Here is a 14,772-nt window from a genome sequence, read left to right as displayed (position 1 = left end):
CGTACAGAACTTGTAAGTCGCTTTGGATAAAAGCGTCAGCTAAATGACTAAATGTAAATGTAAATGTATATACAATTCACTTAAGTTATGACAAGCCGCGCGAGTCTCGGAACGTGCATACTGCATTGTGAGAGAGAGAGAGAGAGAGAGAGAGAGAGAGAGAGAGAGAGAGAGAGAGAGAGATCGCGCTATTTATTATCTACAATGTATAAAACAACAGCCTATAGGCTTTTAAATACAACAAGGTCATATACAGATATTTCACAGACACCAAGCAATGCTGTTGCATTTCATGGCAATCACACAGACCATCGTTCACAGTTTCACACCAAACTTTGAGGGGAGGGGTATTTGAGCACACCTGACGACATGGCTGTTGTTATGCAAAGACAGCTGTGGTCGGTACTTAGCGCATGCACACAGATGCGACTCGTCCCTCGCCGGGTGAATCACCTGGCTACCTGTCTTGGCTGTCTGCATGACAAACAGGCAGCCATGTCGACTCGTCAGGTGTGCTCAAATACCCCTCCCCTCAAAAAATGGCATGACAAAGGTCTTCTAATAGACAGTCTCCTCACAGTCTCCTCACCACCGCATGTATATATTCCCTCCCCGCCGTATGTATATTTCCCTCCCACCCACCCACCCCCTCCTAATGTACAGTCCCCTCCCCATCATATGTATATACTCTGTCAGGATCTAGGGGTAACAGTACTGTATATTTGAATACCGTTATGTCACAAATGTATCAGTACTAAATACCTATATGTCCCTATGCCATAAATGTCATGTTGTGTATGTCATAAATGTCTATATGAATTGAAAATGGGGGACCCTGATGGAAACAAGACAAACGTCTTTCTCAGGTCTGCATCCCCTTAACAATTGTATGTATTGAGCCGTACTGTATTGTACCCATTCTGCAATCTGTTAAATAAAGTTTTCATTCATTCATTCATTCATTCATTCAGATACCTGAGCTCAGAGATGGAACAAGCAGCCGTTTTCCGTGTGGTCCAAGTGCCGCGTCGCGTCACAGTTTATTATCATGTAACATTGTTTTTGGACGGTAAAAATGTGCGGGCGACAATAACTGCCGTCTGAAAACATGTCCCCCGTGTCCCCCCCCCGTCTAGGTCGCATTCACACCACAAAAGTACACACCAGGGTTCACTTGGAAGCGAACCGAGACCTACGTTTTCAGGTGGACCAGAGTTAGCTTTTTTGGTCAGCACCAGAGTTTGAATGAGCTTTCACACTACTCCAAACCAAGCGGACTATCCGAGGATTGATTGATTGATTGAACCTTTTATTAACAGATTGCAGAATGGGTACCGTACAATACAGTACGGCAACTCAATACAGAACTCTGGTGCGTTTAAGCGGACCAAACAGCTCTGGTGTGAATGCGACCTAGACGTGGTCCTTTGGAGCGATGTCATCTGGTCTGGAGGACACTCATGTAGTGTTGAGAACAGCAACTCGTAAAAATACCCATCTTTTATAGCCTTACTCAGATACTGGAGGGAAAATACTCCAATAGCTCAAAGGTGCTATAGATAACAGCAGCCACTAGATGTCGCACTAGAGCACCAGCATGTCATCTAATCAGGTACATTCCACGTGGGGAAACATGCACGCAACTTGGCAACATGTAAACATTTATTTAAATGATAAATTCATTAATAAATAATTTCTTTGTAGGGCGGGGGGCAGGGAGCAATACTTTTATTCCACACTTTTCGAAAAGCTCTGTGGATCTATTATTATTCTTTTTTTAAAACATCATATACATATAAATATGTTATCTACCTTTAAGTTTGATCGTTTTTGTAAATAAAAACCACCAACCTTAAGACATGAAAATCGGACAAATGTATTCCACTGAAGGCTGAGGTAAAATAAGAGTTCAGTGCTTTGCTGCACTTATGCCATTTGTCACTGAATAACCATATATACCTTTACATCACGTTTTTTTCAGATGTATTGTGGACGACATGCCCCTCTATTAGGCCAGTAGGCTTGAGTATGATTGGATCTGATTTCCTGTGGGTTTGGTCCACAATATTTAGAGTTTGAACACAACTCTCAAGAGTTTGAGGAAGAAGCAATTAAAGAGGAGGAAGCAATAACCCCAAGGCAACAAGAGTTCTTCCAGACACTCATCCTGAATATTGAAATCTCACTTTAGGTGGAAATCCATCCTAAAATCCATTCTACATTGTGCTACTCCAATTATCAGTGATGGTTCAGTCCATATCTATAGACATCCAACAACAGTCTCCCTAAACTGGAAATCAGAGCATCAAGACTTGTGATGTCATCAAGTCACTTTCTTGAGTTGGTTCATTCATTGACAATGAATTGAGAACTATACTATATGTTTTTAGGTTTTCAGAGAAACAATGTTTTCAAACTTTATTATCTAAAGTAACTAAAGAAGTTAGAGTGTGTTCACTCATAGTTAAAGACGGTTGAGTAGTTCCTTGTGATATTATCACATTCACACTCCAAGTGATTTAGATCAACTTCACAACTGCAAATACATGGGCTGTCCAAACATTAGAGTGTGTTCACTCATAGTTAAAGACGGTTGAGTAGTTCCTTGTGATATTATCACATTCACACTCCAAGTGATTTAGATCAACTTCACAACTGCAAATACATGGGCTGTCCAAACATTTTCTAATCTGACATATGGTTCTTCACAGGTTCAATTAGTGACAGGCTTTGTGGGTTCAAATAATATTTGTTTGAGATACGGAGATATAAATGTAGGGATTACAGCTCTGAATCATAAAATGTGCCCATATCCCAGTAAAATCACCATGGTTACGATCCGTGTCCTAAGAGTTGTTCCATTATTCAGTCTCTGGAGCAGCTCCAGGATGTATCTTGATGACATCACCACTACAGTCTAGTCTCCCTGGTGTTCAGCTTGTTCATATTCACACATGGAAACAGAGCTGTACAATAGGATTTAAATAAAGTGAATTCTACTCCAGGGTGGATTTTCCTTTTAAACAGGTCATTTTAAAAGTGTGCATGTGCATGGTTAGCATTAGTGGGTAATGAAAAGAAAAAAGCACATAATAAAACATAGGAAAGAAAACTAAGTAGTAACGATTTTGTTTAACAGAACATTTATTTCCCTGTTTGAGAAAATACTGATTCCAACAAAGTATTTGGCAGGTAGAATCTGCAGTTTGTACAAGCTTATAAGGTGTATTTTTCCATCTGATAATAACCAGGGGTTGGGCCTTAAAGGAACTGTCAACAATAAATAGAATATTCTGGGGCGTTCGTGGTGAGCTGATTGGCTAGGGCCTTAAAAAAGCAGTGAGAAAATAAGTACAAACCGGACCCCCGAACCCAATAAACAGTAAAACATTGACCGTTTAAAAACCCATCAGTTCATTCGTTGTTTTTTTAAATAAGAGATTTAATTCTCAACTTCAAACCAATATAACTTTATTTCTATACTTCTGTCTCCCATAAATAAATTACATTTCTCTGTATCAAAAATGAGAATTCAAATATAAAGAACAATTGGTCATTGTGTTGTGTGTGTGTTCTCAATGTACACGTGCACACACAGCACAATAACGCGACATCAAAAGACAAGCTAAATACACTCTTGCAGCAAGTCGGGAACCTTTTTCTTTTTTTCTTTTTTCTTCTCCAAACAAATATACACAGCCTATTTTTATCCCTCGCAGGGTTGATTGAAATACGCATTCTGAAAACAGCAAAATTAAATTAAAGATTGGGTAATGATAATAACACATACATATGTACATGAAGTTTTGTGTCTTTGTACAATATACAAGTGGTTTCTCTGTAAAAGGTTAAAATGTAAAAAGCTATCGTATAAAAGATGGCAGTGTGATCCATTCATACGTCTTCCATGTTTCATATAAATATTTGAAATCTCTTTTCAGACAATTGATTCCTTGGCAGTAGCATTAAAAATAGAAGGGAATTTATTTTATATATATATATTTGATCCAGCCACACAGCTCCAGTTCATTAAAGGTTGGAGTAAGCTCATACCTTGAATACCCCCTTCACAGGGGAAGATGATGCTTTCTAAAAACACACCAACGTGGAGCCTACAGATACTCTTCCATCATCTGTAAGCTTCATGTCTCAAAATGATACAAAGGCATATTACCACTGCTCTTTTCTTTTAAGGAGACATTAGTGGTTTGGTAATTAAGAATTACACTCCCAAGTCACCCCCGTTCCATCACAACATACCAAGTTGGAACTACACATTCACATTAAGATACGTCCCGCAACCATCAGTCGCTGTGAGACCTGGGAGAAATGCATAGTGGCAAACCGTGGCTGCATGTTAGGCTATAGGCCCCCCCCCCCCTCTGATCATCTTCTCTACAGGTAGCTGGAGGCCACGAAGCCGTGCTCGTGGCTGACGCGGCTCTGGTGGATCATGGCGCGGTCGTAGGCCACCTGGACAGACTTGCGGATGCTGGTCTTGCGGCCCTCCATGATGCGCAGCTTGTCGGCCGTGTTGTCCACGCCGAGCGGGGTCAGCTTGTCCCTTGGCAGCCACTGCCTGTGATGGTGGAGACATGAGAGTGCTGTTTACACTGCAACCACCTGGAGACACTGTTAGCCTAGTTGGTTTATATCAATTGATGGTAAATCCTACATGTTCCGCTTTCCATTTGTCTCACCATATTCATCTGCTAGCAAGTCAAATGAATAATGACCAGTAATGCCCTGAACAGGCTACAATATGTGCAAAATTCTGCTGCCAGGGTTCTCACCCGCACCAAGTCCTGGCACCACATCACCCCCACCCTCATCTACCTCCACTGGCTTCCAGTCAAGTCCTGCATCAATTTCAAGATCCTCCTCATCACCTACAAAGCCCTTCACTCCCTTGCCCCCCGGTACCTAGCGGACCTCCTCCATCCCGCCCCGGAGGCTGCGGTCCTCCGACTCCGGTCTCCTCTCCAATCCCACCACCAACATGCGGACTGTTGGTCCCAGAGCCTTCTCTGTGGCCGCACCCACCCTCTGGAACTCACTCCCTCCAAACATCCGTAGTGCTACATCCCTGCACTCCTTCAAATCCCAACTCAAAACCCACCTTTTCACCAAATTTGTAAATGCCTGATTTCCCCCTTTTTTCTTTCATTTTCTTTCTTTCATTTTGATTATTATTTTGTTGTTACGTTGTTCCCTGTCCCCCTCCCTTAGCTGTTAAGCGCGTTGGGTCTCCTGAAAGGCGCTATATCAATTTAAGATATTATTATTATAATAAATAAGGGCTGGCAGGCAATTAATTTGAAAACCATAACCTCTTAACCCATTCAGTGCCAACCACGAGATTAGTCGGGTTAACTCGCCATGCGTTGAGTGCCAAGACCTTTTAATCGTTATTTCTTTTATTAGCTATATCCATTCATTTTTCATCCATCCAGCCTGACGTTATCATTGGGAATGGGTCTGAGCTCGAAAAGGGCAAATACCACCGCCTATCGTGTCCCGGATGGTATTGCACATCATTGGATTGGATTGGGTGGGACTGTGAATCAGAAAAAAACTCTGCTCCCGGGGTTTCCCTTCTCGGGCATGCAGTATCCGTTACCACATTCACTGGGGAGGCTGGGAGCAGCTTTCGATTATGTGTTTTTGACTATAACGTTGGATCAATAAACGTTAAATAAATATTTGGAATGGCGATCAGGAATTGGATTAATCTTTTTGCAGAACATCTGATGTGAGGTAAGGACTCCATGTTACCAGTCTTGGGTTAATCAGATGTTTTTTTCTCCGCCATCGCAGCGTGTGTTGTGTGTGTGTGTGTGCGTAACGTTAGCGCTGACCACGGCATGGATAATCGATTTTTCAGCCCGCTTCTCTAGCGTGCATAAGTACACATACTATCGATAATTTGGCGTTTATTTGAAAACGATTCATAAATCAGCCGAAAAATGACGTGTTTTGTGTATTCCAGTAAAGGGCTATTATTGCAGAATTTCTCTGGAATTACTAGACATCTCCAAAACTATACTCGTATTCAAAACGGTATAAAACGATAATGTACTAATGAAAAAACAATCAGTTTCGTACATGTTGACTGCAAGCAAGTCATTGATAAGCGAGGGGTGTTTTAGACCCAGCCATAATTTAACACTTTGAGTGCCAGCAGGGGGCGCACGATTTAGCGCTTGAGTGCCAACGCTCTATTCAATGAGAGGGCGAGCATATTTGCGAACGCATAAACTATATCTTAAATTATGGCTATGTGTCTAATACGCCTGTCGCTTATCAATGACTTGCTTGCAGTCAACATTGTCGAAACTAATTGTTTTTTTCATCGGTACATTTCCGTTTTATACCATTTTGAAAAACGCTCGTTTTTTAAAATGTCCAGAAAAGAAATAGATTCTGCAGGAATCGCCCTTTACTGGAATACACAAAAAAACATTGTAATTTTTCGGCCTATTTATGAAGGTCGGCGATGACTGCAATAGGCTCGGGTTACATGCCTGAGAAGTAAAATGTGGATTCCTGATTTTCTTTTCCTCATGCGTTTTCATTCAGTCCAATCCAATGGGTGCATTATCATCCGGGAGACGATAGGGAGCGGTATTTTCCCTGTTCGAGCTCAGAGAGAGTCCCAGTGGTAACGTGAGGCTAGATTGATGAAAAATGAATGGAAATCGCTAATAAAAAAAATAACGATTAATAACAAGATTTCTCGTCGTTGGCACTGAACGGTTGGCATGAAATAACGAGAATTCTCGTCGTTGGCACTCAAAGTGTTAAGATATAGTTTAAGCGTTCGCAAATTTCCCTGTCCTCCCATTGACTTCCTTATTGGCACGCTAGCCCTACCCTAATATGGTCAAAGGGACGTGGCTCTGAATGAGTTAATAAACACATTCTGTGCCAAAAACGAAGAAATTACGTGTTTGCTCGACAAGCGTTGAGTGCCAAAAACGAGATATTACGTTTTTTGATCATTTGATCCTTTTACTTTGATCCCCGCTCTACATACTTGCCCGGAGCGATCTGCATCACTGTGGCACATTCACATACATTAGAACTGCAATGCTGATCGACTATCACCAGGTGGCAGTATCGTCTGTGTCTGAACTGGAATGGCTTGGTGTTGATAGCGGCCTCCTCCTCTTTTTTTTTTTTTGGTAGGGGCCCCTCCTCCTCCTTGAACATAGATTCACATTGATCGCCCCGAAATTCCGTTGCCTAAGCGTATTTTACCATTGAAATGTAAGGTAATCGCGATGGCGATGCGATCACTTGGAATTATTCTTTTTAGAGTACCTTCTGGCTAAGGTAAGGTATATTCTATTGTACCAAATCTGAAACGTGTTTTTCTAACGATCACAGTTGCGTTTCACCGGACTAAAAACTTGCTCTGCAAACACGATCACAGTTTTGATGATTTTGTGAAGGTACATATATACATGTTATATACCTTGAGTATTTGGGGTTTCAGGGGATCAACCAGAACGGTTTGGGCTTATCGCATATAATGCATTTTATCTCGCAATCTACGGAAAAAGACTGGATTATCTTGGAAATGCATGTTTAGCGTGTAATAAACTACAAACTATTTTTCCCATGTTGCACTACAAGTAATGTCTGTCAAAATGAGCCACACCATGTCTCCACAGCTATAATACAGAACACACACACAGCTTCGCAAACATAGTGAAACGACCGCGGAAACTACTATCAAGCTGGCAATCTAGCGGTAAAGACAAGCGATACGCGCGGCACTCAAAGTGTTAAGCCCTAGCTATATTTTCAGAAATTTTGCCTAAAAGTACATACCCAAGTAAATGGTTTTTTGATAACACCATGCTAACATTGACCAGACGTGAAAAATTGCCCACTGAGCTCATTCAGCACCTTCTTGAGACCAAATGTACTAAAAATCTAAGCAAATTAATAAAGGGCAGATGATTTACAGGGGGTTTTGTAGATACAGTACTGAATTTTGCCATCTGGACACATGCCATTTTAAATATGAATATAGAATATAAGGCCTAAATGACCATATTATGGCCAAGTCACACATCTATGGATCGGGCCAAATTGCCTTTCCAATGGCAGAGTTCAATCTGGATTTAGTACCACCAGGTGCCCCTGACAGGGCAGCAAAAACTGTGAATGAAATCTACTGTAATTTATAATGTAAATTGCTCCGCCATTTTTCATCAGATTGCAACGCCGTTTTTTGCTAGACGTTCACAGAAAGGTAGAGAAACTAACTGCGTTCTATTTTATGGTAATAACGTTCAGGTTTGTTCCACTTGTGAGATATGATCCCAAAAATAAACAGAAAAAAGTCACGCTAGAAGTCAGATAATTGACAGGGGCTGGTGTGAGCTGGGAAGTGTAGTTTTTTTTTTAATTATTATTCGAAAGCCCATCGAAAGCCCTGGGTCTCTTCTCTCAAAAGACTACACTCAGGTTAGGATGCGCCTTTTTCTGACTCGATGCGCTGAGATTTCTATAAACTAATATTTCACTAATAACACTTAATATCATTGGTACACAAACGTAGTGCTGCAAATATACACGTTGACTGCTATTTTGACAGGGTTAGGGTCTTTACTCTTGTCTACATTTGAAGAAAAAAAAACATTTAGGAACTGGCATTGTTTAAAAGTATCAATTTTGGCACCGGGATCAGAAAAAAACCAAACAATACCCAACCCTAGTTAACTGTGTAATAAACAACTAGGAAGCCAATTTAAAAAAGGTGCTACATGTTGACTTTTCAGAGACATACCTCTTATACCCTTGACAATTTGGGCTTCCATGATCTCATAAACCAGAACACTGACGGAATGCTTTTGGGATGGATACAAATGACTCCCAGTGTGTAACAATCCAGTAGGCTTCTTAAAACAAATGAACAGTGCCAAACAAGCAGGTAGTAACTAGGGATGGGCGTGAGAAAAATAGAAAAAAATAAAATCGAAATTATAAATTATGGGAAATATATATATATATATATAATTTTTTACATATCTTTTCACATGTATGTGTAAGATTATAACTGTTTGTTGGTTTCCTTAAACATATATACGTGAATGAACAAAAATAAAAAATAATTCTAATATATATATACATATATATTTTTTTTAAGTTAAAAAATTTACTTTTTACAAACGTTCGGCTGTCGTCACGCAACCCGGATCATCAACAGATTAATCTTAATTTTATTCATAGGACTTACTTAACTCCTAGACGTTTGCACCTAATGGGGCTTAAACAAGACCCTCGATGCTCCTTGTGTTTAAACTGTGATATTGGTACATTTATGCATATGTATTGGGAATGCCCTCCTGTTAAGATATTCTGGGAAGAAGTAACCACTCAATTATCAGAATTTTTATTTCTGACCATACCTGTACTGCCTTCTGTATTGTTGTTGAATGATGTTTCTCAGTTATCAACCTCTGTACATGTAAAGAGACTAATTTTGTCCGGTCTCACGGCTGCCAAAAAGCTGATAGCATCACGCTGGATTCAACCGGATAAAATGTGCCGGAAGGTATGGGTTCTTACCTATCTCGATGTGATTTATCTAGAGATATCTACCGCACGAATTTTAGGTGTTAATGAAGCCAGCATAGCAATCTGGTTAGATGTGGTGGAGAAGATAAAGGATAGCATATGAACTTGTAATCCCTGGCGTTAAACGGAATAATGGATGGATAGTCCAAGAGGGGGTCCTGAGGGGGGGGTTGTGGGGGAAGGGAAGGAGAAGGAAAGAGTGAGGAAGAGCAAGCAAGAGCATATGTGTTGTATTGTATTTATTATGTGTATATCTTTTAACACTTTGTATGCCACTCACGGCTTTTCTCTGGTTTACACCCCGACCGTTGAATGCCACGTCACGAGTATTCTGTTTTTTTTTTAATTAGCGATCTGAAATCATATTGCATCACGCGAGCCTACCGTTGGAGATCCAGGGACCGCCGGCGCTCAGATGTGAAAAAAGCGCCCCCTATCGTCTCCCAGATGGTAAATCACCCTTTTGGAATGGATTCAATGAAAGTGAATGGGAGAACGGATTTCTGACTCCACATTTTACTTCTCACTGATGCAGCCGGGGTCTACCAGAGTTCATTCTGGAGCCTCTGAGCCACAGCGAATATGGGTTATACTGTACACACGATGGATCAATACAATTATCGATTTTTTCGAATGGCGATCGGAAATTGGAATAAACCATTTGGATACCATCTGACCTCAGGTAAGGAATCTATGTTATCAGTGTTAGGATAATCAGACTCGTTTTCACGGATATATAAGCGTTTATGTGATATGTGATATGGCTGTTTTGACTGTAAAAGCCATGAGGAAATAAGAGCAGCGATTATCAGCGCACGGCACGAGCATGCGTGCGCACACATATACTATCGATCATCTGCGTTTATTTGAAAACGATTCATAAATAGGCCGACAAATGACAACGTTCTGGAATATTCCAGTAAAAGGCGATTATCTAGGCATGGGTTGTTTTTTCCCCGAAAACGGGTGATTTTCAAAATGCTATCAAACGGAAATGAAGCGATAAAAAAACAATCTGCCTTGACAATGTTGACTGGAAAATGATTCTTTGATAAGCGACGGGCAGATTAGACACATAGCCATAATTTAAAACATAGATTAGGCGATATTAACGTTAACATTGGCCGTGAATGGTGGCATTCCAGCCGGTAAAAAGGGAAACACGGCTGGCGCTCAAAGTGTTAATCTACATTTATTTTGATTTAAGTAATGGACAGTCATTATTGTTATTATTATGTCGGTCATAGTCCTGTGATTTATTGTGGATTTCTACTGTTAATGTATTGTGTGTCTAGTTTTATGTTAACCCAGTCTCCGCCAATCACGTGTTAAGGCGTGTTTCTCCGCCATGCGTTGTCTGCCAATCACGCCGTAGGGCGTGTTTGAGATAAATATTTCATATTTTCGTCATGGTATTCATATTTCACCCACGGAGTCTTGGCTGATGCTGTCTGAGCCATCACAACTCTGCAACGCTTCAATACCGCCACCTAGTGGCCGATCGGCAAGTTGCCAAACCGGAAGTGGCCATTGGAGCTCGGTCCGTCCCCTATTTTCGTCCGGCCACTCGTTTATCGTCCCGGGGCTCAATACAGACACCGTCGATATGGATCTTTGCCATAACTCAATAATCAACATGATTTGGACGTGTATTAGTAATATACAAACCGGAAATGGATCGCATCGATCAACATCCCATAATTGGGATCCGTTTGCTCCACTCTCATCGCCCAACGCTACGAGGAGACTGGGGTGAGTTTCAGCGTTTTTCTTTATCATTTTCGATACAAACTGCTCTGATCAATATATCACCCATACTACATAAATCATTTAACGTGGGCGGCTACGTGGCGTAGTGGGCAAGGCGCTCGCCACAAAATGCTGGAGACGCTGGGCTCGTCAGTTCGAGCCCAGCGCTCCACTTTCAGTTTAGCTGGTCGTCCGTACTAATACACATTGGCCGTATTAGGGGGTGGGAAACTGATGGGTGGGGATCGGGCGTTGTGGACAGCGACTCCTACAGGTCGGTTGGTGCGCCTGCGCAGTAGAATCAGGAAGTGTCTGGGGCAGCGTGAGCCTCCCACGCGTTAGGAATGGGAGACAGAGTGGGGGGAAGACATTCGGCAAATAACGACGGGTTCGGGAGTCGAACCCGGGTCGGCCGTGTCGCGGCTGAGCACGCTATGTGGTTCGCCACTGGGGCGCCCAGTAATGTCAATTTAGCAATACAATTTAAAAAGTTATAGCCCTGCAAAGAAGGTGAACATCTCCATAGACAAATAGCGCTGGCAGAGGATGGTTTAGGATGATCAAAGTGGTGGCAGAGAATGTGTTAAAAAAGGGAAAATAAAAAACATTTGTTCAAAAAAGATTTAAATAAGAAATTTACTTTTCGAGTAATACACGATCAATCGAGTATAGCATGCGATCAATTGATCTGGATTTTTCTTTAAAATGCCCATCCCTAGTAGTAACAGAGTCCTCACCATGTCCTCTTGTTGTCGAAGAACAGGACCAGATAGAGCCTCTCTCCGGCCTCCTCCTGCCTCTGATCCCCCAGCTGGAGCACGTCTTTGGGCGGGACAGGGATGGGAACCCCGTTGTGCAGCAGGCCGTCCTCTGGCATCTCTGGGTCGATGATCTTGGAGAAACACAGAGACATGGCAACGGTTAGCTCAGGTTGGCCTAGACCAGTGCTTCTCAAACTTTTTCTGTCAGGGCCCCCTTTGGCGGACCAAAATATTTTGGGCCCCCCCCTCACCCCAACAAAATAGTCATGAAATGGGCCATGTTTAAATTTATTGAAATAACACCAATATCGTGACCTTTCAAATTGTGCAACCACTTTACAACTGTGCAATTGTGCAACAACATAACAATACAGTCCAATACACACTCAAAGACTGTGCTTTTAAAAAAAATAGAGACATCTTGTAACATTGCAAAACAATTCAATGGACACTCAAGACTGCTTTTTCAAAAATAGAGACATCTTGTAACATTGCAATACAATTCAAGGACACTGCTTTAAAACTTTGTGAAAAACGTGTGAAAAAACTTGTGAAAGAACTTTGCAATTTGTGCAAAAAAAGAGAAAATGTAAGTAAATTATGTGAGTCATCACAGCATTAGTGGCTGCAATTAGCGAGACCCCCTTGATGAGCGCCTGTAGCCCCCTCCTTTTCCCTGCCATGGCCTGTGCACCGTCAGAGCAAAAGCCCACACATAGGAAATAAGCAAACAGTCTTTATTGCTGTCAGTCTTTGACAAGGCAACACGCATGTCATCTTCAAGGCTCAACTTGGCCCTATATTTTGTTTTCAGAGCTGTCATGGATGAACAGCCAACTTCACACAGATACTGTATGTGGTGCTGAATGGTATCAACACCTTAACTGCTGCATCATGAGATACTTGGTACTCAGCACCACACTCTGAAACTAGCTCTCCAGGTGGTATCAGATGAGATTTCAAAGAGTTCTTCCAAGAGTTTGGATGGAGATGTGTCAGGAAGCTTTGTCTCAATGTTGTCTGTAAAGGTTTTTTTATCCAGAGTAACTTGGTGATCCTTTTCTGTGTTTTATTAAATAATGATTTTCAGATTTTGAGAAATGGTATTTTCATGGAGAACAGTGCAGCTGCAACAGATAGCACTTTAGTGATAATTTTCTGTAATAATTTTTTTTTTTTTTTTTTTTAATAAATCTCAAGGCCCCCCCCGTCATGCCTCTGCGCCCCCCACTTTGAGAAACACTGGCCTAGACTTTATGCGTTAACGGAGCAACAGAGATTATACGGAGACGTAACAGTAAGAAGCATTTTGTATGAAAGTATTCTGTACTTCTGTATGACAACTATTAAAGAAACTTGAGAAACTTGAGACAACTAATTTAGGAGCATACATGAAGTTCACTATTAACAGTATTGTATCAGACATCCTTTAACAACAGGTGACTGTAGTTAAATAGCAGGTAATTATGAATAAATGACAACTACAGTCAATGAGCTGTGGCATTGCGCCCTACTGGTTGGCAAGACACGCCATGCGAATACTATGAATATGAGGGGGGGAAATATTGAGAAAGAAACTCAAGGGAAGGAAAATAAAGAAAACATTTGGATGACATTCTGGGGCTGCTGTTGTTCTAGTTGTTCCAGTTTTCATATCATCTCTTGCTCCAATTTGCAGATAATGGTATGTGTGACTGCTAGCTGTTGATACTGTACTGACTGCTAGCTGTTGATACTGTACTAAGCTCAGCTAAGAGTCAAGATTCAAACCCACTATTTTTTTTTTTATCTTTCCCCCCTTCTTTTTCCCCACAAAACCCACTCTCTTACTGTCTTTTACTATTATGTACTATGCTACTACTATACCTATAGTCAAGTCAAGAGATTTATTTGTCACGGCATACAAGTATACAATGAAATGCGGGTGGTCTTGCCTGCAACGATGTGCAAATAACATATAATAGAATCAACATTGTGCAATAAACAAGTAACATGTTAGCATATCGGTATATGTACATAAGTTATTTACAGAGCATGTAGGACATACTAGGTCCTTTGGTAGTGTCTTTCTGTACATGCTAATTTATACAATCTCCGGTTATACTATACTATTTTTAAAGTGACCTTTCCTTAGTGGCCATAAGTGTGGGCGTGTGCAGCATGAGTGTGTGCTTGCTGATGTTAAAGTGGCTGCTAGTGTGTGAGCGTGTACAGTGTGTGTGTTGTGTGTGTGCTCATGTGTGTGGAGAGTTCAGTGTTCAGGACTCTGATGGCCTGGGGGAAGATTAAGAAGCTGAGCCGAAGTCTCTCTGTCCTAGCAGCTGGTGTTCGCAGGCGTCTGCCTGACCTGAGCAGCATGAACAGGCTGTTGTTGGGGTGGTGTGGGTCTTTCATTATTCTGCAGGCTCTGGATTTGCACCTCTTGTTGTATAGAACCTGCAGGGGTTGTAGTGCAATACCCGTGGTACGCTCGGCTGAGCGCACCACTCTCTGTAGGGCCTTCTTGTCCTGTGCCGTGCTGTTTCCATACCAGGCAGTGATGTTTCCAGTCAAGATGCTCTCTACACCTAGTATGCCAATATATCTATACTACTACTATCTACTGTGTACTATACATATTCTACTATCTACTATACATATACTACTATGCTAGTATGTCTACTTGTAGCAG

The 14,772-nt window shown here is 41.4% G+C and overlaps 1 protein-coding gene across 4 annotated transcripts in view; it reads right to left on the bottom strand.

Annotated features, from left to right (window-relative positions):
- Positions 1-3,136: 3,136 nt before the first annotated feature.
- Positions 3,137-14,772, bottom strand: part of brpf3b (bromodomain and PHD finger containing, 3b) — a 47,040-nt gene continuing 35,404 nt past the window's right edge. For all 4 annotated transcript variants that reach the window (XM_084334081.1, XM_084334079.1, XM_084334082.1 and 1 more), the window contains exons 12-13: positions 12,078-12,232; positions 3,137-4,579 (exon numbers count right to left, since the gene is read on the bottom strand). In XM_084334081.1, coding sequence (XP_084190207.1) covers positions 4,396-4,579; positions 12,078-12,232 — 339 coding nt within the window. In that variant the 3' untranslated portion in view covers positions 3,137-4,395. The remainder of the gene's footprint in view (positions 4,580-12,077; positions 12,233-14,772) is intronic.

Source organism: Notolepis coatsorum (genome assembly GCF_963971535.1).
Source record: "Notolepis coatsorum genome assembly, chromosome: 17".
Lineage (NCBI taxonomy): Eukaryota > Metazoa > Chordata > Actinopteri > Aulopiformes > Paralepididae > Notolepis > Notolepis coatsorum.
The sequence above is the reverse complement of the archived record's forward strand: the minus strand, read 5'-3'. Positions and strand labels throughout refer to the sequence as shown.